The sequence below is a fragment of the Choloepus didactylus genome, chromosome 10 (assembly GCF_015220235.1).
Source record: "Choloepus didactylus isolate mChoDid1 chromosome 10, mChoDid1.pri, whole genome shotgun sequence".
Lineage (NCBI taxonomy): Eukaryota > Metazoa > Chordata > Mammalia > Pilosa > Megalonychidae > Choloepus > Choloepus didactylus.
Window position 1 is genome coordinate 93,126,050 of NC_051316.1, and position 27,382 is coordinate 93,153,431.

General features: G+C 45.4%; 2 protein-coding genes across 3 annotated transcripts; one reads left to right on the forward strand and one right to left on the reverse strand.

The window, feature by feature from the left end:
• Positions 1-664: 664 nt before the first annotated feature.
• COQ4 (coenzyme Q4) lies at positions 665-15,631 on the reverse strand. Of its 2 annotated transcripts, XM_037850993.1 has the most exons (8): positions 15,489-15,631; positions 15,207-15,396; positions 14,988-15,119; positions 13,838-13,934; positions 13,227-13,329; positions 2,372-2,501; positions 1,694-1,787; positions 665-1,246 (listed from the first exon to the last, which is right to left on the reverse strand). In XM_037850993.1, the coding sequence occupies exons 2-8, from the start codon at positions 15,274-15,276 to the stop codon at positions 1,075-1,077; spliced, it is 798 nt and encodes a 265-aa protein (XP_037706921.1). In that variant the 5' UTR covers positions 15,277-15,396; positions 15,489-15,631; the 3' UTR covers positions 665-1,074. The 2 variants fall into 2 exon arrangements, with proteins under 2 accessions (XP_037706921.1, XP_037706922.1); XM_037850994.1 differs by lacking the exon at positions 15,489-15,631 and having other exon boundaries at positions 15,207-15,477.
• Positions 15,444-26,957, forward strand: TRUB2 (TruB pseudouridine synthase family member 2). The gene is made up of 8 exons (XM_037850992.1): positions 15,444-15,842; positions 16,234-16,362; positions 17,785-17,859; positions 19,282-19,343; positions 20,778-20,859; positions 22,333-22,405; positions 23,852-23,988; positions 26,405-26,957. Exons 1-8 carry the CDS (start codon positions 15,734-15,736, stop codon positions 26,728-26,730), a joined length of 993 nt encoding a protein of 330 aa, XP_037706920.1. The 5' UTR covers positions 15,444-15,733; the 3' UTR covers positions 26,731-26,957.
• Positions 26,958-27,382: the final 425 nt, after the last annotated feature.

The window sequence follows — 27,382 nt, forward strand, 5'->3', positions numbered from 1 at the left end:
CACATGGTAAAGTTGTAAATAAATGGTGGCTGTTATAATAGATGGGGAAACCGAGGCACAGGAAACCAACCAGGAGGCATTGTGGCCTGTGTCCTAGTGATGCCAGGTAATTCCCTGCTCATCTCTAGGCTTTAGTTGCCCTCTCCTCACAAGGAGGAGTTGGCCACCCAAAACACCAAAGGCTCTAAATTCCAAGATGGGGGCACTTGCTATTCTGATGATAGTTTTCACTCTATTTGCCCCCACGCCTTGGCTCTGACCTAAGGAAGATGCCTCTTGCCACTCCAAAATGAACTTGCAGTCTAGCAGCTTCCTCTTCCACCTGCACATACAATATAAACAGCTCCTGCTCCTTGGACCCTTTCTCTGAAGACCCCACAAAAACCCTAGGAAGTGGGTACTATTATTATTCCCCTTTTACTGATGATGAAATGGGGACTTAGAGAGAGGAGAAAACCTGCCCTAGTCCCTTGGCTAGAAAGTGGTGGAGGAACTGGGAATTTGAGTCCAGATTGCCGACTTCAGACCAGTGATGGGACAAGGAGCTGAAGATGAGATTGGGAGGGGAATCTGCCTTCAGTGCTGGGAGGGCCCAAGGCTGTGGGGGTCATGGGCAGGACTGGGCAAACCCTAGGGGGAAAGGGAGGAGATGCAGACACTTGACTTGATGGGACCCTTTATTCAGACAGTCATGCCTCGAGCCAGTTGCCTGTAGCCCTCACTCCTGTGGGGACAGCCCAGCCTGGCCCCTAGAAAAACCCTGGCTGTCAGTGAGGGGTCTGGAACGGATCCCTGGGTTGTGAACCTGACACATCCCAGGACAAGCCTAGACAGCCAATCCCTGTTCACATGTGTTTCTCTTTGGGAAGCTCCTGGCTCCCCTGGAAGCCCCGTGGAGATGACTATTTCCTCCTGGGTTGGCCTTCAAGACCATTCAGGGATCGTTATGACAAACTATGATGTCCAGTGTTCAAAGGAAAGGAACAAAGGTAATGGCAAAGGACCCTTCCGTCCCCAGTGGGGAGAAGGCCAGGGGTAGGCAAACCAGACCCGCCTGATTCAGTTGCTCAGGGCCTAGGTAAGGCCCTGCACTTCCCTGGGGGGTGGCGTGATGCCCAGCTCCTCCCGCAGAGCCTTCAGGGGCTGTTCCCAGCGCCGCTCGTAGTACAGGTTGAGGACACACGGAGCTCTGTGACCATTCTGAACTGCCCATGGAATCAGCTCCGAGACCAGCACTTGCAATCTCCTGTGGGACAGCAGAGGAAAAAGATTCTGTTTATGTGCTCTTTACATGTGAAGCACTTGATGTGCATTTTTCTCAGCTAATCCTCACATAGACCTATGAAGGAAGTAGTTATTCCCATTTTTCAGTAGAGCAAAAGAAGCTCAGAGAGGTAAAATACCATGCTCAGAGCCATAGTTTGAACATCCTGCAGCCCAGATTTAAATCGAGGGCTACCTAACTGCAGAAACTAATGCTAAATTGCTTTCCCATTGTTTCTAGTGCCTAAGATGTTCAGATTTTATTCATTACCTTGAGACCCCCCACCCCCTGCCAGTTTCACCTTTCTGCCCATTCATTCCACCTTTGCTTCCTAGAGAACCATCAGGTTTGCTCAGGGGCATGCACGCTCTTCCCACTTCCTGGGGCCCTCTGAGCCATCCCCCAACTCCCCGTCACTTGAGAACTTACTGGGCATTGAGTCGGATGGGTCCAAAGAGTGCACCCAGGATGCACATGGGCAAGCCAGTCTGGACAGCCTCAAACCACTTGACCACGATCTCCCCTGGGGGGTGAGGAGGGAGGTAGTTATTATTCAGGGGGTGAACAGGGGCCAGGAAGAGAGGCCGGTGGTGCTCCTGGCAGGCCACAGCAAGGCATCTGCTTTTCTCCCAACTCGACCAGGGATCAGCCATGCCCAGCCTTAGCCTGTTCTGGGCCCCGGGACACTCAGCTTGCAGTGGAGGAAAGGGTTCAAGACAGAGCAGAATGAAGTAACAGCTGGAAAGGAAGCTTGGAGGTCAGAGTGCAGAAGACCCTAGATGCCAGGCTGAGGAGTCCAGAGTGGTTTCTACAGGCCTGACAGAATTGCTGAGGGTTTCAGAGCAAGGAGGCAGAAATGAGGTGACTGGAGGCTGCTACATCAGTGTAGGAGCCATAATGAGATGGCGGGGTTGGAGAAGAGGGGATGCATGTCAGAGATGCTACCAAGATGTTCAGGTGAAGCAGAAAATGAGGCACCAAGCCAGCTAACTGGTGGGTGGTGGAGACAGGTGAGCCTTATGCCAGCCCTGAACACAGACCCAGGGAGACAGGCTGGTTGGAGCATGCCCCGCCCCCCAGCCCGGCAGGTGGCTCGGGGGCACTCACCCAGGATGTTGGTGGGCATCCCCAGGAGGGTGTGGAGCATGTCGTGCACTTCCCGGTACCGCTGGATCACGTATGCTAGCTCTTCATCATCCGCAAAGCGGGTGGGCACGCGGGTATCTGGGGAGACCCTCTGACAACCATGAGCCTCCCCTATACCCCTTCCCAACAGTCCTCAGGACCCAATTTGTCAGCCTCCCTTGACTGTCAATCACCCCCACCAACTTATATCGAGAACATCTGGGACTTTATTTCTGTCCACATCAGCTAAGAGAGGAGACCTCAGGCAGAGAATGTGGTGGGATTGGCACCCCCCAACCCCCTTGGTCTAATTCAACTCACACACAATATTTGTAGCCTCTTGGAATCTATGGAAAAGAAGCCCCAAGTTACCTGATCCCTAGCACAGGCTGCCCTTAGTCTGGAATGCTGTTTCCACCATCCTCATCTTCACCTTGACAATTCCTACTTCATGACCCTGCTTAAGTTGTCTCCTCCACAGCAATAGGACTAAAGGCTCTGGGGAATTTCAGAAGAGGACTGTCCCTCCCTGGGTGACACCCGAAGGAGGTTAACCTGGCAGGTTTCCTGTGGATAAAATAATGTGTATCCTGGTGCAATCTGAGGGAAATGGCATAAAATGGGTCAGGGGAATGCCCTGCCAAAGCAAGAATGTCAGGAGTGTGTGGGGAGCAGGATATTGGCCCCAAGGACAATAACCTTCTTGAGCAGTGCTTTTCAACTGGGGAGATTTTGTCCCCAGGAGACATTTGCAATGTCTTGAGGCATTTTTGGATGTCACAACTGGAGGTTGCTACTGGCATCAGTGGGTAGAGGCCAGAATGCTGCTAAACAACCTCCAATGAAGAGGAGAGCTTCCACAACAAAGAATTATCCAGCTCAACACGTCAATACTGCTGAGGTTCAGAAACCCTGTTCTAGGTTTCTCAGAAAGTTAAACACAGAATTATCAGATAACCTGGCAATTCCATTTCTAAGCATCTATCCAAAGAACTGAAAGCAGAGAGTCAAACAGATATTTGTACACTGATGTTCATTGCAGCATTATTCACAATGGTCAAAAGGTGAAAACAACTCAAGTGTCTACCAACAGATGGATGGATAAACAAAATGTGGTATATCCATATGTGGTAGTTTGGAGCTGTTATGTACCCCAGAAAAGGCCACGTTCTTTTAATCCATTCTTGCGGGAGCAGACCTATAGTGGGTGGGACCTTTGGTTAGGTTGTTTCAATTGAGATGTGACCCACTCAATTCAAGATGGGTCTTAATCCTTTACAGGAGTCCTTTATGAGAGGATAAAAGGCAGAGACATTTGCAGAGAGCTTAGAGAGAGGAACAAATCAAAGATACCAAGAAAGGACACATAGATGCTTAGTGAGAAAGCCACTGGAATCAGAAGCTGAAAGCAATGAAACCAGGAGAGAAGGACCAACAGATGCCGACCATGTGCCTTCCCATGTGACAGTGGTGTCCCAGATGCCAGTGGCTTTCTCAAAGAAGGTATCCTCTTGCTGATGCCTTAATTTGGACATTTCTCATGGCCTTAGAATTATAATTTGTATCCTAATAAATCCCCATTGTTAAAAGCCAGTCCATTTCTGGTATATTGCATTTTGACACCTTTAGCAAACTGAAACACCATACAATTTAATGTTATTCAGCCATGAAAAGAAATGAAGTGCTGGTACTTGCTACAACATGGATGAACCTTGAAGATGTCATGTTGAGTGAAATAAGCCAGACACAAAAGGACAAATATTATATGATTTCTCTTATGTGCAATTTTTAGAATAGGCAGATTCATAGAGACAGAAAGCAGAGTAGTGATTATCAGGGTGGGGGAGTGGGGAGGGGGAATTATTGCTTAATGGGTATGAGTTTCTGTTTAGGACAATGAAAATGTTCTGGAAGTAGATAGTGGTGAAATTTATACAATATTGTCAACATACTTAATGTCACGGGATTGTTTACTTAAGAATGGTACAATGTTTTTTATGTTATATATATATTTTACCACAATAAAAGTTAAAACAAACAAACAAACAAAATCCTGTTCAAGAGCAACCTTTGGTCACCTCCATCATCTGGATGGATCCTAGAGCTGGGCTAGATGATCACTCATCAGAGGTGCTTTGATGAGGTATGTATGTGTTGTGGATGCAGAGGGATGTGGTAGGAAAGGTGGCCCAGCTGTGTCCTAACATCCTTTAATAAATCAGATCATCCTGCTCAAAATCCTTCAATTAAAAAAAAAAAAGCAACTGAAAAAACAATGACAATTAAATGCAATGCATGATCCTGGACTGGATCCAGTAATGGAGAAGAAAATACAGAAAGGACATTATTAGGATCTATAAAAAAAATGGAATATAGACTGTAAGCTTTATGTCAGCATTAAATTTCTTGAACTTGATAACTGTACTTGGTTGTTACATAGTAAATATCCTTGTTCTTAGGAAATATACATGAAAGCATTAAGTGTTCAAAGAGCATGATGTACATACAACTTAATCTCAAATGTTTGGAAAACAGATAAATGGATGGATGGAATTATATGACAAATGTGGCAAAATGTTAAAGGTTGGTGAATCTGGGTATCTGGATGGGGGTATACTGGAATTCTCATTATTCTTATAACTGTCCTGTAAGTTTGAAATTTTTCCAAAAAAAAAAAAAAAAAGGTATTTTTAAAACAAAACACTCCAATGGCTTCCATTGCTCCTATTACAAAATACAGACTCCTTCCTGTGACCTGCAGGGCCTGGCAGGACCTAGCCCCTGATGACCACCCAGCTCACTCTGCCTCTCCCCCATTTACTCCTCTACTAGCTGATTTTCCTTCTTTTAAACATCAAGCCTGTATACTTCCTTTTCCCACTGCTTAGAATGTTTTTCTCCGTCACTGCACAAGGCTGGCTCCTCCTCATCAGAGGGGCCTCCCCTGGCCACCTATTAGCAGTGGCCATACCTTCCCTGCACCAAAGTTGTCCTCTATCATGTCAAGTCTTTTCTTCACAGCACCTACCTGCTAGGACATAAGCTCCATAAGGGCAGGCTGTTTTCTGATTTTGTTCAGTGTACCACCACTGCTGACAAAAGTGCCTGCTACACTCTTAAGTACTCACGGAATATTTTGTCTGATATTTTATATAAATTTGTTTTTCACTACCTTATTGGCTGTCTCCTGACTACAGTATAAACTCTAAGATGGCAACGACCATGTCTGTCTAGTTCACCTGGAATAGTGGATGGCACATGACAGATGCTGACTAAATGAACAAATTCCTCAGTAGTTGGAAACACCCTCCAGCCCCAGTACTCCCAGCCTGGAGCTGAAGAGTACCACAGCTTGTTGTATGTTAGGGACAGCACTGTCCCTGGAACAGGGAGACACAGTGCAGTGGTCAAGAGCATGGTCTGGGTTTGAAGAGTGCCTCTATTCCTACTGGCTGTGGACCTTAGCAAGATGCTTAACTTCTTAAAACGTAATTTATTTTTAAGTCGTCAATACCTTAACATTAAGTACATTGACAGTACTGTATAACTTCCACCACTATTTCCAGACTAAATTCAGCTATAATTCCCCACTGCCCCCTCCCCACCCAGTTAACTACTATTTGTCCTTTTGTGTCTGGCTTATTTCACTCAACATGACATCTTCAAAGTTCATCTCAGTTGTAGCATGTATTAGCACTTCACTTCTTTTTATGGCTGAATCACATTCCATTATACGGATATATCACATTTTGTTTATCCATTCAAATGATGGACACTTGGTTTGCTTCTGTCTTTTGGCTATTGTGAATAATCCTGCAATGAACATCGATACACAAACATCTGTTGGAGTCCCTCCTTTCAATTGTTTTTGGTATATACCTAGGAGTGGAATTGCAGGGTCATATGGTAGTTCCATAGTTAACTTTCTGAAGAAAATCCATTGCCTACTACAGGGTCATAAAGATATTTCCCTAAGTTTTCTTATAAGGGTTTTATAGTATTAGCTCTTATATTTAGGTCATTGGACCATTTTGAATTATTTTTTGTATATGGGGAGAGGCACATTCATTGTTTTGCATGTGGATTTCTAGTTGTCCCAGCACCGTTTGTTGAAGAGACTGTTTTTCCCCTATTGAATTCCCCTATTGGCACCCTTGTTGAAAATTAACTGGCCATAGATGTGTGGATTTATCTATGGACTCTCAATTCTATTCTATTGCTCTATATGTCTGTTCTTTTGTCAGTATGAGTGTTTTGGGTTACTGTAGCTTTGTAGTAAATTTAAAATCAGGAAGTATGAATCCTCCAAGCTTTTCTTTTTCAAGATTATCTGGGCTATTCCATATGAATTTAAGGATCAGCTTTTCCACTTCCACACACAAAAAAGTTGCTGGAATTTTGATAGGGATTGCATCGAATTTATAGAAGCTTTAGGCAGTACTGACATCTTAATATTGTCATCCAATCCACAATCATGAGATGTCTTTTCCTTTATTGAAGTCTTCCTTAATTTCTTTCAACAATGTTTTATAGTTTTTGTACTGGTCTTTCACCTCCTTGGTTAAATTTATTCCTAGGTATTTTATTCTTTTAGATGCTATTGTAAATGGAACTGTTATCTTGATTTCTTTTCAGGTTGTTTATTACAAGTGTATAAAACCCAACTGACTTTTGCATGCATATCTTGTATTTTGCAACTTTGTTGAAATCATTGATTAGTTCTACCAGCTTTTTTGTGGATTCTTTGGGATTTTCTCTATATAGGAACATGTCATTTGCAATTAGGGATAATTGGGCTTTTTCTTTCCCAGTTTGGATGCCTTTTATTTCTTTTTCTTGCCTGATTGCTCTGGCTAGAATTTCCAGTATAATATTGAGTAACAATGGTGCTGGCAGGCATCCTTGTCTTGTTCCTGATCTTAGGGGGAAAGCTTTTGATCTTTCACCAGAGTATGAAATTTGCTGTGGTTTTTTCATAAATGCCCTTTATCACGTTGAGAAAGTTACCTTCTATCCCTAGTTTTCTGAGTGTTTTTATCTTTAAAAAAACAAATTTGGCTTTGTTGATTCTCTCTAATGCTTTTCCATTCTCTATTTCACTTCTCTCTGCTCTAATCTTTACTATTTCCTTCCTTCTATTGAGTTTAGTTTTTTCTCCTGTTTCTCATTTCTTTAGGCATGAAGTTAAGTTATTGATCTGTGATCTTTCTTCTTTTTAAATGTAGGCACTTAGAGCTATAAATTTTCTTCTCAGAACTGCTTTTGCTGCATCCCCAAAGTTTTGGTATATTGTTTTTTTTTTTTCCATCTCAATATATTTCCTAGTTTCCTTTGTGATTTCTTCTTTGACCCATTGGTTGTTTAATAGTGTGTTGTTTAATTGCCACATATTTGTAAATTTCCTGTTTTAATTGTTACTGATTTCTAACTTTATTCCAATATGGTCCAAAAAGATACTTCGTATGATTCCAATATTTTAAAATTTATTAAGATGTGACTTGTGATCTAACATATGGTCTAGTCTGGAAAATGTTCCATGTACACTTAAGAATTTTTACTCTCTTGTTGTTGGGTGGAGTGTTCCATATATGTCCATTATGTCTCATTGGTTAATAGTGTTGTTCAAGTCCTCTATTCCCTTGTTGATCTTCTGTTTAGGATTTCTATCAGCTTTTGAAAGTGGTATATTGTGGGGAACTGAGTCTTCCATGTTGCCTGAGGCATATCTAGGGTGGTGGCTTGGAATGCTGAGCCGCAGGACTGCACAGAATGCCATGCAGGCCCACCCTGTAAAGATGTGTGTCTTGTGACTGCGATGACGGCGTTTGATACACCTGATGTAAATTATCCCTTCTGATATACACCTGATGTAAATTATCCCTTTAGCATATACACGTGATCTTCAGAAATAAATAGTTGGAGCAAGGATGCATTGGCGTCCACTTAGCACGAGATGCAGTGGGCCTCCTGCTCCCTTAACTCTTAGCTTTGTGTCCGTGTCTCATTCCTGCGCCGCCCTGTCAGCAATAGTATATTGAAGTCTCCAACTATCATTGTAGAACTATTTCTTTCTTCAATTCTATCAATTTCTGCTTCATATATTTGGGTGCTCTGTTGTGAGTTATAGGTTTATAACCATTTTATCTTCTTCATTGAACATTTTATCAATACATAATATCCTTGTCTCTTATAACCTTTTTTAACTTAAAGTCTATTTTATCTGACAGTAATATAGCCACTCTAGCTCTCTTTTGATTACTGTTCCCATGGAATATCTTTTTCTATCCTTTTACTGTCAACATCCTTGTGTCTTTGTACCTCATATAAGGTAAAAAGATGGACCATGCTTTTTCATCCAATCTACCTACCTCTGCCTTTTAATAGGGGAGTTTAATCCATTGACACTTAAGGTAATAACTGAAAAGAAAGGATTTATTTCTGCAATGTAGCCATTTGTTTTCTGTATGTCTTGTATGTTTTTGTTCCTCAGTTATTCCATTACTGCCTTCTTTTGCTGTTTTGTAGTGTACCATTTTGATCCCCTTCTTCCTTCCTTTTCTCTATATTTTAAAATTATTTTCTTCATGGTTACCTTGGTAATTACAATCAACATCTTAAACTAATAACAACCTTGTTTGACTAGTACCAATCTCGTTTCAGTAGTATACAAATTCATTACTCTCATATATCTCCATCCCTCCCCTATATATCATTATTGTCTCAGACAACATCTTTAAAGATTGGTCATTAACATAGATTTTAAATATTATTTTACAAATTTTCTTGTTGAGTCATGGGGGGGGCAATTACAAACCAAAAGTACAAAATACGGGTGTGCCAGTTTGGATGTATTATGTCCCCCAAAATGCCATGTTCTTCAATACAATCTTTTGGGGCAAATGTATTAGTGCTGATTAGATTGGAACCTACTGATTGAGTGTTTCCATGGAGATGTGCCTCAATCAACTGTGGGCAAGACCTTTGATTGGATAACTTCCATGGAGGTGTTACCCCATCCATTCAGGATGGGTCTTAATTAAATCACTGGAGCCATATAAAAAAGCTGACAAACAGAAGGAACTCAGAGCAGCTAAGAGTGACATTTTGGAGAGAAGCTAGGAGTGACATTTGTGCTGCAGCTGAGACACACTTTGAAGATGGCCGTTGAATGCTGATGCTGACATTTTGGAGAATGCCATTTTGAAACGCAACCTGGGACAGTAGCCATGTGCCTTCCGAGCTAACAGTTTTTCCGGATACTATTGGTTATCCTTCAGTGAAGGTACCCTATTATTGATGCCTTACCTTGGACACTTTGATGGCCTTAAGACTGTAACTTTGTAACCAAATAACCCCCCTTTATAAAAGCCAAACCATTTTTGGTATTTTGCATAATGGCAGCATTGGCAAACCATAACAACAGGATTTTATATACTTACCCATATAGTTACCTTTACCAATGTTCTTTATTTCTTCTTATGGCTTTGAGTTACTGCCTACTGTCCCTTTATTTCAGCCTCAAGTCCTCTCTTGAGCATTTCTTTAGGAGAAGTCTTTTGGAAATGAATGCTTTCTGCCTTTATTTATCTTAATTTTTACTTCATTTTTGAAAGATAATTTTGCTGGATAGGAAATTCTTAGTTCACACGTTTTTCTTTTTTTGTTTTTCTTTAAGGACTTTAAATATGCCAACTGTTCCAGTTTGCTAATGCTGCCAGAATGCAAAACACCAGAGATGGACTGGCTTTTATAAAAGGGGGTTTATTTGGTTACACAGTTACAGTCTTTAGGCCATAAAGTGTCCAAGGTAACACGTCAGCAATCAGGTAACTTCACTGGAGGATGGCCTATGACGTCCGGAAAACCTCTGTTAGCTGGGAAGGCACATGGCTGGCATCTGCTCCAAAGTTCTGGTTTCAAAATGGCTTTCTCCCAGGACGTTCCTCTCTAGGCTGCACTTCCTCAAAGATGTCAGTCTTAGTTGCAGGTGGGGTATTTGTCCTCTCTTAGCTTCTTCAGAGCAAGAGTCTGCTTTCAACAGCCATCTTCAAAATGTCTCTCATCTGCAGCTCCTGTGCTTTCTTTGAAGTGTCTCTCTTAGCTGTAGCAAGCTTGCTCCTTCTGCCTCAGCTTATATACTGCTCCAGTAATCAAGGCCCACACTGAATGGGCGGGGCCACGCCTCCACGGAAATTATCTCATCAGAGTCATCACCCACAGCTGGCTGGGGCACATCTCCATGGAAACAGTCAAAGAATTACAATCAAATTAACACTGATAGGTCTGCCCACACAAGATTACATTAAAGATAATGGCGTTTGGGGGACATAATACATTCAAACTGGCACACCAACCCACTATCTTCTGGCATCCATGGTTTCTAATGAGAAATCTGCCATGAATCTTCCTGGGGACCCTTGTATGTGACAGTCACTTCTCTCTTGCTGCTTTTAAAATTCTCTTTTTGTTTTTGGATTTTGGCTATTTCACCATAGTGTGTGTGTCTTGTTGTAGAGTTCTTGAATCTATCCTGCTTAAGAATTCATTGAGATTCTTGTTTGTGTAAAATCATGTCTTTCATCAGATTTGGGAAGTTTTTGGTAATTATTTGTTCAAATACGTGTTCTGCCCCCACTCCCCATCCTTTTGGCACTCCAATGATGCATATGTTGGTACACTTGATGGTTTCCCACAAGTCTTTCAGGCTCTGTTCTTTTTTTTTTTTTCAATTTTTTTTCATTTTTTTTTTATTTTCTGTTACTTACCTTGAATAATTTCAATTGTCTTGTCTTTAAGTTCACTGATCCTTTCTTCTGCTTCTTCAAATCTGTTGTTGAATCTGCCTAATGAGTTTTTCATTTCAATTACTGTACTTTGCAGCTCCAAAATTTGTTTCCTTTTTGTATTTGCTCTTCATTTTGTTCAGAAGTTTTCCTAATTTCATTTAGTTCTCTGTATATGGATTCATTTAGCTCACTGGAAATACCTAAAACAGCTGATTTACAGTCTTCAACTAACAGTTCCAACGTATGAGTTCCCTCAAGGACGGTTTGTGGCAAATTCTCTTTTTTTTCTTGTGAATGGGCCATTCTTTCCTTTTTCTTTTCCTTCCTTTTTTTTTTTTTTTTTTTGGTGTTTTGTAATTTTTTGTTGAGAACTGGACATTCTGAGTATCATGTTGTTATAACTCTGGAGATCTAGTTCTCCCACTACTCTGGAATTACTAGGTTTGTTGTTGATGTTGTTGGTAAGGGCTGGAGTCATCAATCTGTGACTTTTCCAGACTACTTTTTCTCCCAAACAGGGAATGGAAAGAGAAAAGAGGCAATAAAATTTAAAAAAAAAGGTACTACTTGTTTAGGACTCCTCTGCCACTTTTGCCTGAGGGGCGGTTGTGCCAGTTTGGACATATCATGTCCCCCATAAAAACCATACTCTTTAATGCAATCTTGTAGGGGCAGACTTATTAGTATTTTGCTTAGGGTGGAACCTTTTGATTGAGTGTTTCCATGGAGATGTGACTCACCCAACTGTGGTGAAAACTTTCATTAAATTATTTCCGTGGAGATGTTACCTTGCCCATTCCGGATGGGTCTTGAATAGTTCACTGTAGTACTAAAAAGAGCTCAAGAGTCAACATAGATGCTGACACTTGGAGATGCAGACAGGACATTTTGAGATGCTAAGCTAAGAGGTGAAGCCCAGAGTTTGACCCAGAGAAGCTAAGAGAGAACTCCCAGATGCTTACAGAACACACCCCAGGAGAACCAAGCAGAGAGCCGAGAGAAGCTAAGAGAGACAGAAGACCAGAGACATTTTGGACAAAGCCATTTTGAAACGCAACCCATTTTGGAAAAGGACTAGCAGACGCCAGCCATGTGCCTTGCCAGCTGACAAGTGTTCCGGTCACCATTGGCTTTCCTTCAGTGAAAGTATCCTCTTGTTGATGGCTTAGTTTGGACAATTCTATGACCTTAGAACTGCAAATCTGTAACCTAATAAATCCCATTTATAAAAGTCAATCCATTTATGGTATTTGGCATAATGGCACCTTTAGCAACCAGAACAAAATGTCTGCCCTCAGAGCCATGCCTCACCTCCTCCCTGGCAGTCTGAAGCAGTTGATCAAAAGTAGTGAGGGTAATCAGACCTCACTCCCTGGGAAATTAGAGGACTGGGTCCTCAAAGCCCACCCTGGCACCAGCAAGCCACACCAGAAGCCCAGGTTGCAGTCTCCACTGCTGCATACCACGTGTCTGGTGGATGGGGGATGGTAGCTGCTGCGGGAGGGTGAAATTCACTGATATTTAACACAGTTTATCAATCTCTTCTTCCAGGTCTTCCCTTGATGTTGCACAGTGTTCTATCTGTCTCCAGAGTTTCAAACTAGTTGATTTGGACAGCTCCTGCCAGTTCAATGGTCGTTTTGGTCGAGGGACTGATCTGTGGAGCTTCCTACTCAGCTATCTTCCCGCATACCTGCTTAAGTACTTTAAGTCTTCGTTTCCTCATCTATCTTCTTTTTAAAAAAATAATGAAAGAATATACTTGACAGAATTATTGGAAGGATTCAATGAGATCACATATAAGCCTGGCACAAGAAAGAGGTTAATAAGCACTGGCTAGTACTATTGTGTGTTTTGCTTTTTTTTCCCTATCCCTGGAGTGATGCTGCTGGCCTGTTTGCCTTTCCCATGGAAAATGACACAGCCTTAGTATAAGAGACTGTAAAGCACTTCTGCCCATGGTGGGCAGAGCTCCTTCTTCAGTATGTCACTCCTGTCCCACCACTCTTCCCTTCCTCTTAACTGCCTGATGGTAGAAGCTGGACACTCACATTCACATCTAGGAAATGGAGATACTCATGGCCAAGAGAGCCCTCAGGCAGGCTCTGGAGCTTGCCCAGGTCAAGGGTGGACAATGAGATCCGCGGACGCTCCCTGCAAGGCAGAAGGCAGGACTCACATATTGGGAGGGCATCTTCAAAGGCAGGTGAAAGGTCCAGCTATAGCAAGGATGTGAGGGATGGAGGGCAGCAATGGGGCCACAAGCCTTTATGGAGTATCTACTACTGGCCAGGGCAGTAGTGGAGAGTGATGGGATGACACAAGCTAAGGGCATGGTTCCTGTCTGCAGGGCCATAGTCTAAGTAGGAAGGCAGGCCGGAGATGAGATCAGGGTAGTCACAAAAGGCTGGCTACAGCAAACACATTTTATGGGAGCTTAGAGACACTGAGTCAAGGCCGCCACACTACACAACTCTGGGGTCATTGTAGTTTATATGTGAATGGTGACCCTGGACTTGGACAGTGCACAGTCTATGCAACCATCTATGGCCAAGGTATCAAGTAAAGCTCCTTAGAGGAACGAGATTTATACAGTGTGACTCCAGAGAGATCAGGATCCCCAGGAATGCCCTGAATTCCCTGGGGCAGAGCTGGGACCTACTGCAGGATCTGGATACCCTCTGGATTCCTCTTCATCTGGTCCCTGAGGGTCTTCAGGGCTCGGCGTCCTGTGGTCTCCCCTAGAACTGCTACCATGTCTGAAAGGACAGAAATGGGCACAAATGGAGGATGTAATATTAGATGTTACCTCACCCAGTCTGAATCTTAACTTCCTATATGGTAAAATAGGGATAATACATACCTCTTAGTTACGAGGATTCATGTTAAACACTTAGCAAATTGCCCAGCACACAGCAAGATTATCAATGTTTTTAATCAGCTGGGTTGAGGTGGACCTGGTTAACACAGCACCTTACGATTTATAAATCACTTTTACATCCATTATCACTAGAGTGTCATGTCAACACCTCCATTGTAGTTACAGGCTTTGGCAACAAAGTGCTGGGTTTGAGCCCAGGTTCTCTCACTATCTAGGTGACCTTGCACAAATCATTTCACATTTCTAAGCTTCAGCGTCCTAATTTGTGAAGTGTGGATAATACCTTTCTTATGGAGTTAATGTGAAATCAAGAAAATCATATATATAAAATACTCAGCATAGTGAGCAGTCAAAACAAGTGCTCAACAAGCAGTTAGCAAAATTGTTTTTACTAGTAGGAATAACGGTACTTCCCACACTTAAGAATTCTGGGAGAAATAAGAAGGGCACTGTAGAATCCTAGGATGTTTTATTCATTCATTCAGCTAACACTTATTGAGCACTATCCAAAATGCAGTGGAACAAAGCAGTCATTGTCCTTGATCTCATAAAGTTTACTTTCCAGTGGGATCTTATAACTAGATAGGTATTTATAAATCATCTATTTAGTCTAGAGGTTCTCAGCGTAGCTCCCGGGAACCAGTTTGAAAAGGAAAACGCCCAGATTCCACGCCCCTCCCTCACACCCTGTCCCTGTCCGCAGATTCAGATTCCGTGTATTTCGGGTGGGGCCCAGCATCCGCATTTTTATAAACGTTCCGGTAGACTATAAGTGCCAACAGGTTTGGGTAGCCTGGTCTAGTCTATCCTGCAGTTACTCGTAGGAAACTGAGGCTTTGACAGAGGTCGTGGCCCCTCCAGGCTTCCAACGCAAGGGCTCACCCGCATCCCTCACTGCCCTCACAGGAGCGCAGGGTACTAGCGGCCTTACCATGGCGGTACGGGTTGTAAAGCGCCATTCCCGCAGAGCCGGCAGCCAGCAGCACCTTCTGCAGCGGGGACGTGGGGATATGGTCGGGGTAGAGCAGGCCGGCGCCATGGCTTGCAGCCCGAAGGGGCGTATCTGCGGGACACAAAAAAGGCCGAGGTCAGAGGAGCAGGGTGCCCCAGAACCCCTCCCCATTTCCACCCGGGACCCTGCGCCACTTGCCTGCAGCAGACCCGGGGCGGCCGAAGAGTAGCGGGTGCGTGCGCAGGGCCCCGCGGAGCAGCGTCGCCATGGCAGCGGGCCCGTGCGGACTCCTCCCGGAATGGGAAGGCAAGGCTGACGCCCCAAATTTCCGTGGCGACGAAGCGACGGAGAAGTCAAAAGGATTCGATCCCGACTGTGCTGTCTATGGCTTTTTAGAGGGGGAAAACTGGGTCACAGACAAGAAGGAGCACTATCGCTAAGTACGAGAAGGAAACCCAAGCTATCTGTCTATCAACTCACCTACTTCCACCTGTATAAGACTTCCCGTTTCACCACACATCCAAAAAAGGATTTCCTAAGGAGACGAAACTAGCTTTGAGTTTCGTAGCCGGGCCCTATTTCCTTCTCTCCAGCATGTTTTCCCCGAGGACAATAAGAAAAGAACCACTTCCGGCTGCGGAATATGGCGACACTCTCTAAGAGCCACCTTGGGGGCGGGGCTGTGCGACACTTCCGTCCGATGTCATCTGCTGCTGGTTGCAGGTATGGGATCTGTAGGACTGCTGCGGCTGCATGGACTCTTCGCGGTCTACAAGCCCCCGGGTCTAAAATGGAAGCACCTGAGGAACACCGTGGAGATGCAGCTTTTGAAGGGTGAGTACCTCGAACCAGACCCACGATCCCGCTCCCGTTCTCCTAGGGTCCATCTCTTCTTCTGATCCCCCAAAACAAAGTCATGTGACCGGCTCGCTGGGCAGAGCCCCTTCCTAATCCTCTTGTATGCGTTCTGTTTCTCTTCACGTTTCGCGATACGGGGAAGCTGAGGCTCAGAAAGGGTATATTGCCCGTTGTCTCAAAGTGAAAAAAAAAAAAAATAGCAGTCTAGAGTTGAACCTACATCTGTCTTTTTTAACTACCACTATTATGTTCTCTACACCGTGGGCATCTCATGTGTCTTACACATCACCATTCTTCCCTGCCCAAACTACCCATCCCCCAGATTGTCAGGCAGAATTGACAAGATGTTCTTTACCTGTGTGCTCAGGTCTCAACGATGGGAAGCCTCCTGCCGCTGAACAGCGTGTTCGCTTCCTTCTGGGCCCGGTGGAAGGCAGCCAGGAGGAGTTGACCCTCACTGCCACCAGTGCGCCCACCCTGGCCAACCATCCCCTCGGTAAAGCAGACTGGGACAGGGTTCTGGGTGTCACTTTCCTGCAAATCCCTCACAATGTCTCAGTACTTAGAGTCCTTCTTTCCAAGACCCTTGAAGGACCACTGTTGGAATAAAGTATTAGACCAAGGGTCAGTATACTTTTTCTGGAAAGGGCCAGATAGTTTCTAGTTTAGGCTTTGAGAGCCATGTGGTCCCTGTTACAACTACTCAACTCTCCCACTGTAGTGAAAGAGCAGCAATAGACAATACATAAAGGGGTGAGCCTGGCTGTGTTCCAGTAAAACGTTGTTGATGGACGATGACATTTGAACTTCATTTAATTTTCAGTTGTCTTGAAAGATTTTTCTCTTGATTTTTTTTTGAACCACTGTAATATGCAAAAGCTATTTTTAGCTGGTGAGCCATTTGAAAAAACAGGCTGTGGATCCAGCCTGTGGGCTGTGGTTTGCTGTCCCTTTTACTATTCTAGAACTCCAGGTGGGAATAAAAGGGCTGCAGGTAGATGTCCTAGGAGGGAGTTTTGGGCTCCTGGTAAAGAGTGACTTTTAGTCAACAAAGCTGCTCAAAAATAGAACTGGTTCTGGTAATTAGAGACCTGTCACTAGAAGTGATTAAGGTATCTGTTAGGAAGTCTATAAAGGCCAAGGAACTGGGCCAGAAACCTCTACCAATCCCTTCACTGGCGATGTTCAATGACTCTACAATATGATGGCAATAACAAGTATAATTTATTGAGTACCTACTCTTTACTTAGCATTGTGTTAAGCTTTTCCCAGATATGATCTCATGAATCTTCCCCACAATCCTTTGAAGCAGATCCTAGTCTCATTTCACAAATGAGAAAATTGAGGCTCAGTGTTGACATTAAGTAACATAGCTTGGATTCAGTAAACTCTTATCTAACCCCTAGCCTTCCCTTAGTTTTCTTTTGATCTAGAAAAGACTACATATTTCCAACTCATTCCTGCGTTCATTCTTTTCAATAGTTATTTCCTCAGCAGATAGTGAGTTCTGGTCTCTGGGTTAGAGCCGTGAACAGATAGACCCAGGTCCTGTCTTAAGGAGCTCACAGCTCCCATTTTCTCCCCAGATGGTCATCAGGATTCTCCTTCAGCAGGAGCTGCACAGGGAATCCCACAGTCTTGATCCCCAGTGTTCTGCTGGCTGAGGTCAAATCCTTTCATTGGGCAGATGGTGATAGGCAGAGTGACATGTATATTGGGTTGCCCTCTCTCTGGGCCTGGGGAACTGAGGAAATAGTTCTGGGCCCCAGATTCCATTGTGGCAACGCCTGAGAGTCTAGCCAGATCCTGGCTTTGGGCTCCATGAGGTCACATTTTAGGAATGAGGTCATCACACAACCCAAAGTTGTCCTGGAGGCTGGATGAATTTAAGAAATGGACCTCGTTTGTTTTTTCTCAGTACGTGGGCCAGCATTCACCAGCCTGAAGGTCGGTGTGGGACACCTTCTGGATATCCAGTCTTCTGGGGTGCTTGGTAGGTGATGTGGTGAGCCTGGGGGTACAGTGATATGTATTTGGGGGAGGATCGGGGAGCTACCAAGAACTCAGCCCACTTCTTACCTGATAGCCATTTCCCACCACTGCCTTTCTCCCCTGATTCCTGTCCCAAGCCTCTGATAGTTGTAAGATGAATGATGGAAGGGAAGGGTGTCAGTGTCATGGTCACAATTGGCTACCTTTATCATGTGATTCCTCCTGTTGCATGTGGTACCAAGCTCTTTGTGCATATTTATTCACCACACAACCTGTCATGGTCACAATTGGCTACCTTTATCATGTGATTCCTCCTGTTGCATGTGGTACCAAGCTCTTTGTGCATATTTATTCACCACACAACCTGTCATGGTCACAATTGGCTACCTTTATCATGTGATTCCTCCTGTTGCATGTGGTACCAAGCTCTTTGTGCATATTTATTCACCACACAACCTGTCATGGTCACAATTGGCTACCTTTATCATGTGATTCCTCCTGTTGCATGTGGTACCAAGCTCTTTGTGCATATTTATTCATCACACAACCTTATTAGATAGGTATTATCTGATTTTACAGATGAAGTAAGTAAGGCTTCAGGAGCTTAGGTGACTTCTCCAGGGTCGCATGGCTTGTGAATTTCGTGGTCCAGAGAAGGAAACCATCATGGCATGCATGAGTCATCCACACATGTGGCTCTGGCCCTACTGGCTGAAGTCTAGATGTTGCTGGTGCTGGATACACAAAGCTCTGAGTCATGAGCCATCTGAGTGCCCAGAATAAGTCAGTGGCCACATCTTCCAGCAGCAACAGTCCTCTTGTGTTGCTTCCTGGGGCACAGGTAGGCACATGTGATCTCGCCTGCCCGCTCCCTTTTCCCTCTCCAAGAGTGAATGGAAAGTCATTCTCTCCCTCAACCAGGAGAAGAAACAGACCTGGGGAAGGGCAGTGAGTGGCACCATGGCCACCATTTATTGGACCCTTCCTTGGTGCTGACTGCTTCTCATGCATTTCCTCCTTTAACCTTCACTACACCCACAGAGTTTCGGACAGCCTTTTTATCTCCATTACTGATGAGGAGCCTAGGGCCAAGGGAGGTGAAAAGACATACTGAGAGTCACCTGAGATTCGTGTACAGCTCTGTATGACTACTTTTGAGTTCATAAGAATCCCCTGGGGAGCTTGCTAAAGATCCTAGGCTATTCCCAGCCAGGAATCAGATTTGTAAATATGGGTGCAGCCCAGAAATCTGCATTTGATATGTGCCCAGAGGAGCCATCTGGCTCCCTGTAGAAGAAGCTCTCCTTGCCACCTTGCAGGCTTCAGCAGCATCAGAGGTGGGAGTATTCTGGTGGGGGGTGGGGGTCCCCCAGGGTAAAGGGAATGGGGAACCAGGTATGAGATCAGGTTGGGTGCCTTTCAGTGCTCGGCGTGGGACATGGCTGCAGGCTTCTGACCGACATGTATGATGCTCATCTCACCAAGGTACGGGGTTCTAGGTCATCCCGCTTATCCCTCAGCCCTTTTGCTGGCATCACCGGCATGATTCTGCAGCAGAGAGAGCTCCACAGGGAGCACCCAGGTTAGCAAGCATTTTGCTAGGGAAGACTAATAATAGTGTGATAACAACTACTGGCATTTATGCATGCGGCCTACTCTGTGCTAATCACTGTACATAGATTCCCTTGTTGAATCCTCACAGCTTCCCTGTAGAGTGGGTCCCATTGATAACCCCGTTTAACAGATGAGAGGAATGAGGCTCAGAGAGCGGCTGTCACTTGCCCAGGGTCATACAGCCCTGAGGGGGCAGAGCTGGGATTTGAACCTGGATCTGTCTGACACCAGAGCCTGATCATGACACCACTCCAGTCTCTTCTTGAGACTGAGAACATGGATGTCACCATCCAGCCCTTAGGAATCTTCCATCTAGGGCGGGACCATGGACTCTGGTACCACATAGTGTGTGTAGAGGTGCCACATTAGAAGGACTGTGTTTTTAGTGGTTAAGAGCACAGATTCTGGAGCCAAACAGCTTGGGTTAAAACCTAACTTGTACCACTCTGCCAACTATCTGTTCTTGGCCTTAGTTTCTGTGCCTTAGTTTCCTCATCTTTAAAATGGGGAGTAATAGTACCTTCCTAATAGGGTTACTTTGAAGATTGAATTAGTGACTGTATGTAAAGTGCTTAACACAGCTCCTGGCACATAGTAAATGCTCAATAGCTGTCACTGTTATCATCATCTCTATCCTCATCGTTGTCAGTATTTGGCAGAGGCAGCCCCACAGGTTTAGAGGAAGAGGAATTCCTGAGTTCAAGGAGGAAGAGTGGCTTGATGTGGGCCAGGAAAGTGTGGTCATGTTTAGACAGGTGGAGAGAAGACAACAGAGCTACTAGGAGCGGGCGGTGCATGATAATGAGTTGTCAGGTTTGGCTGGAGTAGAGAGACTTGTAGGCATGGGGCAGTGGCAAGATGGCTGTCAGCGCCCTGTGCAGGCTGTAGTGCTTACTGTCATGGGAAAATCTGTCTGTGGAAACCCAGCCAGAGATTATGAAGGAGGCCCACTGATTCGAAGTCAGGCACCTTGTTGCACTGAGTGGGGCAACAGCCCTCTGGGATACGCCCTGTCATCATCCCCCAGTTATGAAGGAGAACTGGGTGCAGGGAGAGCAAGGGAGCTGCCCATGTCAGCTAGTTGGGGCTGAGGAAGAGCTGCTTCCCTTATCCTTGCTCCCCTCACCATCCCACCGCCAGCATCCCACAGCACAGAGTTGGGGTGACTGGGGGGAGGCCTCCCAGCCCCCAGCCTCAGACTAGCACCTCCAGGGCGTGAGCTACTGGGCCAGGCTTCCCTCCTCGGTGCTGAGGCTTACTTAGAGTAGGGAAACTGACCATGTCTTCCCCTCCCTGTCCTGACAGGATTACACAGTACGTGGCCTCCTGGGCAAAGCCACAGATGACTTCTGTGAGGATGGGCGGCTGGTGGAGAAAACAACCTATGGTGAGAGCCTGTGGGAGCTTGTCCATTCCAATGGAAAGGAGGGCAGATGGGAGGGTTGGCTGAGGCCACCTCCCTCTGAGTTTGCTTTCCCTTGATTCCTCACTCCCCCGTGGGCCGTGACAGCCACCTTGGTTATTCTCAGACACACCAGGCTCCAGCTGGCCTTCATGGAACTTTGGATACCAGGAGTGCCCTGCGGTCACCTTCTCACTTGGCTCAAATGTCATCTCCCCAGAGAAGCCTTCTTTAGCCCCAGACTAGGTCATCACTGGATGGACCCTCACAATCCTAACTAATGACTAGTGTTTATTTACTTGATATCTGTTTCCCCACCAGTCTGTTTCTCCCGAGAACAGGCCCTGTGTGGTTCATTGCTGTGGTTGTACATGTAGCACAGGACCCAGGATGTGGGGGGCGCTTAATAAATGTTTATTGAATGAATGGATGGTTCATTCTTCATTCTCACTGTTTCCATGGTTGAAGACTTCTCCTCCCATGGGTTCTACTGCATTTGCTTATTTGCCAAACATTGTTTGAGTGCCAACTATGTACTGAGCTCTGGGTGAGGGGGACATACGGTAAACCAGACAGGTTCCCCCATCTCACTGAATTCAGTTTAGCTGGGAGAGGGGACACACAAATATACATCCATAAAAAACAGAAAACGTGTGACAAAGCAACACTATATATTTCTTACATATAGGAGTGTGTCTACACCCAAAAACATCTAGAGACAACGACTATGTTGACATCTCCAGGAGGGAGGGAGCCAGAACTAGCAAGGGGGGACCTTGTTGATGATGCTCTAAAGTTTCTAAAGAAGATTCATGTATCAATTATGTAATTAAAAAGTATATACAAATAAAAGAAAATTAAGTGCTAGGAAAGAGACCCAGGTGCAGAGTGGCAGGAGCCAGGAGAAGGAATTAGTGTGCTCCAGGAGGAACTTTCTGGTGGAGGCAGGGTTTGAGCTGGGTTATAAATGGAGGGGGAGGAGGCAGCAGCATGAGTGAAGCTAGCTTTTGGTCCCTGCCTTTGAGCCTTTGGTCCCTGTACCTACTCCCAGAGTTCTGGCCCTCAGAGCCAGAAGTTGGCAACAGCTCTGGGTAGTCCCAGGATCAGGCTCCTGGCAGGAGACCAGCAGGCAGAGCCACTCAGACTCCTTGCTGCCTGCTTCTGTGTTTGGACAGATGGCCCCTCCCTCCCAGGGTCCCTGGTGTGGAATCTTGAGCCAGTCATCACTCCTTTCGTTTACAGAGGAAGGCATTCTTAACTTGGGGTCAATGGATGGATTCAGGGATCTGTGAGCCCCTTGAAAATTTCCTCAGAAAGGGGGATCCAGTTCTCAGAGGACTCTCAACACCCTTGAATGTAAACCCTTGGACTAGGGTGTGCTCCATCACCCCTTCTGGGTTCCAAGAACAGGGTGGATCAGCTGGCACCTATGTGTTGACCATTCCTTGGCTTTTCCAGATCATGTGACCAGGGAGAAGCTGGACCGGATCCTGTCTGTGATCCAAGGCTCCCATCAGAAGGCTCTGGTGATGTAAGTGGGACCCTGAGGGGTGCTAGAGGAGCCAAGAGGAGTGCCCACAGGGCTCCCATAGGCTCTACCCACCCTGGGGCAGATTCCACAGATCTTCATTTCAGAACCTGAAAACAGACACCAACCCACCCATTCCTTCGATAGCACATAGATATGTTTCTGTCTGCTGGGTCTTGTGCCAGCCACTGTGGACACTGAGGAAACAAGAGAACCCTGCTATCCTTCCAAGCAGTGTGTGATCTCATGGATACCAAGGATCCACATCATCACCATGCGGGGGGTGGGGGATGAGGCTGGGGGGTAGTGTGGCCTAGTGACTAAGAGCTCGGGCTCCAGGGCCAGTCTGCCTGGAGATCCCGGTTCTACCAGCCACCAGTGGCATGACTTTGGAAACGCAGCCTAAGCTGCTGTGAGCCTCACTTTCCTTATCTATAAACTGGGCATAGAAACAGCCTCCACATTATAGACATGTGTTGAGGACTCAAGGAGGTCAGGTAGGTTCTTGAGCACAGTGACTTTGCAGGGCAGAGTGACACCAGTTAGAACAACCACCTGAGGCAGGGGAGGCTGCTAGGATTGGAGGGAACGCCTTAGGGAGTACTGATTAAAGGAGGAGCATGGAATTGCCCAGTGGTTGTGATTGTGGGGAAAGGTTATTCCAGGCAGTGGGAACATGATGTGCTAAGGTTCAGAGGCATGAAACAGGCAGATGTGTTCAGAAACCAGATGAGCCCAGCACAAGGGACATGAGGTGCCTCAGGGGAAGGGAGTAAAGAGAACACAAGAGTTGGCGAGGGCAGTGGCCACTGACATGTCTTAAGCTGCCAGGGAGTTGTGGTCCTGTCCTTCTGTGGACATGGAGAATGGACTCAAGGGGGCAAAACTGGAGGCTGTGTGGATAGTGCCTGGGGACCACCAGGAAGGGCCTAAACTGTAGCAGGGACATCAGCAATGAAGAATAAGGAATTGGGGCAGGATTAGGAAGCAGAATGCACAGGACAGTGTGGGGGCAGGGGAAGGCAGAGGCTGGAAGGGGGCTCTGGGTTCTCGCTGGGCCTCTGGGGGTGTTGGGAAGGGCAGGAGGAACCCATGTAGGGGCAGATGTTGAATTTACTTTGGGTTGGGTTGAGAATGGCCCGTGGGACATCCAGGCTGAGAATCTGGAGCCCAGAGTTACGGTAAGGATTTAGGAGTAGCCAGCTCCTGGGTGTGTGTTAAAACCAGGGACAGTGTGCAGGGGGAGGGCAGAAACTACATTTAACCGGGTTGGCGGGGACAGAGAAAGGCTACTGCAAACCTGGCTGGAGGATCAGGGAAGGGCAGGGAACATGGACAGAGAGCAGGGAGCTTCAGAAAAGGCTTCTTTTGTGAGTGGGGCAGGGGCAAGCAGCCCAGCTCTCTATCCCCATGCTGGCTGCCTGATTAAAGCTCCCTCCTGATTCCCAGGTACTCCAACCTCAACCTGAAGACTCAGGAGGCTTATGAGATGGCTGTAAGAGGCTTGGTCCGGCCCATGAACAAGTCTCCAATGCTGATAACTGGTATCAGATGCCTCCACTTTGCGCCTCCGGAATTCCTCTTAGGTACGTTGTCCCAGGAAGTGGGAGCAGTGAGATGGGCTCCTGGGTTTGGAGAGTTACTGTGGAATGCCCTTACAGACACTGCTGTTCTCTGGTTCAACCGAGGCTGGCACGTGCCAATCCTGCTCTCTGCTGGTGAAAACTTCAGGGGCCGACTTCCTTCCTAGCCCTGGGCTTCACTTGGCCGATCACAGAGCACACAGAACAAATGCTCTCCTATCTCCTGCCAAGTCACCCTTTGAAGCCAGACCTTGACAGGCAAAGGTTATATTTAGCAACTCAGTTCCAGAGCTGCCCAGTGTTTGAAGTTAACACCACTCCCACCTCCCCAGTCTCAACCAACTCAATCCCCCATTATCTTTTGTTCGTTCTAGACACTCCCCCTTCCCCTTTTCTATTGATCGCAACAAGAACTCTTTTCTTTACTTTTTAATGCAATTTTATTGAGATATAATCACATAACATACAATCATTCAAAGTGTACTGTTGTTCATTGTTCACAATATCATATAGTTGTGCATTCATCACTACAAACTTTGAAAATTTTCGTCACTCCAAAAAATAAAATAAAAAATTAAAATAAAAAAGAACATCCAAAAACATCCCATTCTCCTCCTCCCCCTCATTGTTCATTTACTTTTTTTTAAATACAGTTTAATTGAGATATATTCATACACCCTACAGTCATCCATAGTGTACAATCAGTTATTCACAGCACCGTCATACATTTGTACATTCATCACCAGAATCAACTTTTGAAACTTTTCCTTACTCCAAAATAAAAATAAAAGCAAAAAAGAACACCCAAAACTTTCCATTCCCTTCAGCCCACCCTATTCTTCATCTAATTTTTGTCCCTATTTTTCCACCCATCTGTCCATACACTGGATAAAGGGAGTATGAGCCACAAGGTTTTCACAATCACACAGTCACACTGTACAAGCTACATAGTTATACAGTCATCTTCAAAAATCAAGGTCACTGGATTACAGTTTGATACCTTCAGGTATTTCCCTCTAGCCATTCCAACACACTAAAAACTAGAAAGTGACATCTGTATAGCACATAAGAATACCCTCCAGAGTGACCTCTTGACTCCATTTGAAATCTCAGCCACTGGAACCTTATTTTGTTCCATCTCTCTTCCCCCTTTTGGTCAAGAAGATCCTCTCAATCCCACAGTGCTGGTCCAGGCTCATCTCCAGGAGTCATTTCCCACATTGCCAGGGGGATTCACACCCTGGGTGTCATGTCCCACGTAGTGGGGAGGGTAGTGATTTCACCTGCTGAGTGGGCTTAGAGAGAAAGGGGGCCACATCTGAGCAACAAAGAGGTTCTGTGTATGTGTGTGTGTTTTAGGCACAATTATAAGTGGGCTTAGCCTCTCCCTTGCAGCAACTAGCCTCACAAGGTAAAGCCCTTAGATCGAGGGCTTGGCCCACTAAATTGGCAGTCCTCAATGTTTGCAGGAAAATCAGCAGTAACCCAGGTGGGGAAGTCCAACATTTTTGCATTTCTCCCTAGTTCCTTGGGGGACCCTGCAAATACTCGTTTATTCTCTGCTCTTATCACCCTGGGATGTATCAGGATTTCACCCCAGCCTGTACAAACTCACCAAATCCTACCGTGTACCTATGGTGGTCAAATAAACTGATTGTACAAGCTAAATTATCTAGTGTGCTACAGAAAATATAGATCCTGCACCAAATAAACATCTCCTCCCTTGGTCTTACACAAAAGTTGTAGTTTTAAAACCCTGTCAGTATCATCCTTTACCCTTGGGCCTGATTTGCCTTAGTCTTAACCAGCTCCTCTTCATTCACATCTCTAACTGAAGTCTGAATTATTTTTTAGCTCTTTCAACTGTTGCCATTTCGGGTAAGACTGACATTCATAGCTGCCATATTCTAGCTCTGAGTTTCATGTGTCACACAGTTACCCAAAGTTCCTGAGACCAGTCAGGTTATATACAAGGATAAGAGCTCCATTCTTGAGTACTTTCTTTAGCACCCAATGCCAAGCATCTTAAGTGAATTATCCCCTTGACTCCTCACAACCATCCCATTTTACAGATGAGCAAACCAAGTCTTAGAGCAGCTCTTCGCAAACTTTAACCTGCCTACGAATCACCTTGGGCAAGTGTGTGTGTGTGTGGGGGGGGAGTGTTATCAATAGGCAGATTTGGACCTGACAGGTCTGGGTACGGCCTGAGAGTCACCGTGTGTAACAAGCTGTTAGGTAACATGGACAGGGCTGGTCTTGGATTTACTTTAGCAGAACAGCAAAGCCTCAGAGAACCAAGGTGAGTTGCCTAAGGTTATTACGCAGCCAGGACGGGTCCAAGGGGTGTGATCCAGATAAGTTGACACCAGAGGATGTGCTTGTGATCACTGTGTCTGTCATTGTGTGTCCCTGGCAGAGGTTCAATGCATACACGAGACGCAGAAGCAGCTGCGGAAGCTAGTACATGAAATCGGCCTGGAGCTAAAGACCACTGCTGTCTGTTCCCAAGTGCGGCGCACACGTGATGGCTTCTTCACACTGGATGATGCCCTCCTGAGGACCCAGTGGGACCTACACAGCATCCAGGATGCCATCCAGGCTTCAGCCCCCAGGGTGGCAGCAGAGCTGGAGAAGAACTTAAGGCCATTGTTGGGCACCCAGCAGCTCCCGGGTCCAGGCCAACCCTGGGACTCTGCAGAGCCAAGCTCTGCCTTGGGGCTGGAGAGCTGCACAGGGCATTAAAAGGCTGGGCAGCTGGTGAGGCAGTGGGTGGCAGAAGGATAAGAGCTATTCATGAACCAGAACTAATGACTATACAAAAAGTAAACGAGAATAGGGGAAACTTTTCTACATGAAGCATAAAACTCTGAAGCTGTAAGAGAAAAGATTGACAAGCTTGACCCAATTGTAAAGGAAAAACTTCTGTGTAGACAAAAACACTGTAAATAAATGACACACTGGGAAAAATATTTGCAATATGTTTAGCGAAGAACTAATATCCATAATATATAAAGAGCCCTTGTAAAGCAATAAGGAAAAGACGAGAAAATTGGGTAAAGGCTATGAACAGTATGTGTACCCAAAGAAATCCAACTGGTCAGTAAACCAGAATTGATGTACAACCTCTCTAAGAATGAAAGACATATCAAAAAAAAAAAAAAAAAAAAAATGAGATGACCTTTCCTTTGCCTTTCAGAGTGGAAGAATTAATAACAAGATAACGTTTCTGTATTGGTCTCCAGTTTAGGGCAATCTCCTGTACTGTTGGTAATGTGAAACTGCAGCTTTTTAGGGATACTTTGGTAGTATGTTTGAAAATACAAAATGTTCCTGCCCTATGACCTAGCAGTTTCACTTCTGGTTCCACAGAAAATTGTAGGTAAGTAGATGTTCA

Coding starts and splice junctions, on each gene's coding strand:
- COQ4 (XM_037850993.1), bottom strand. CDS start 15,276: ATGGCGACGCTGCTCCGCGGGGCCCTGCGCACGCACCCGCTACTCTTC. Junction 13,330..13,837: donor GAGGGTATCCAGATCCTGCA/GTAGGTCCCAGC, acceptor TCTGCCTTGCAG/GGAGCGTCCGCGGATCTCAT. Junction 1,247..1,693: donor CCCATCCGACTCAATGCCCA/GTAAGTTCTCAA, acceptor GCTGTCCCACAG/GAGATTGCAAGTGCTGGTCT.
- TRUB2 (XM_037850992.1), top strand. CDS start 15,734: ATGGGATCTGTAGGACTGCTGCGGCTGCATGGACTCTTCGCGGTCTAC. Junction 22,406..23,851: donor CATCAGAAGGCTCTGGTGAT/GTAAGTGGGACC, acceptor CCTGATTCCCAG/GTACTCCAACCTCAACCTGA. Junction 23,989..26,404: donor GCCTCCGGAATTCCTCTTAG/GTACGTTGTCCC, acceptor TGTCCCTGGCAG/AGGTTCAATGCATACACGAG.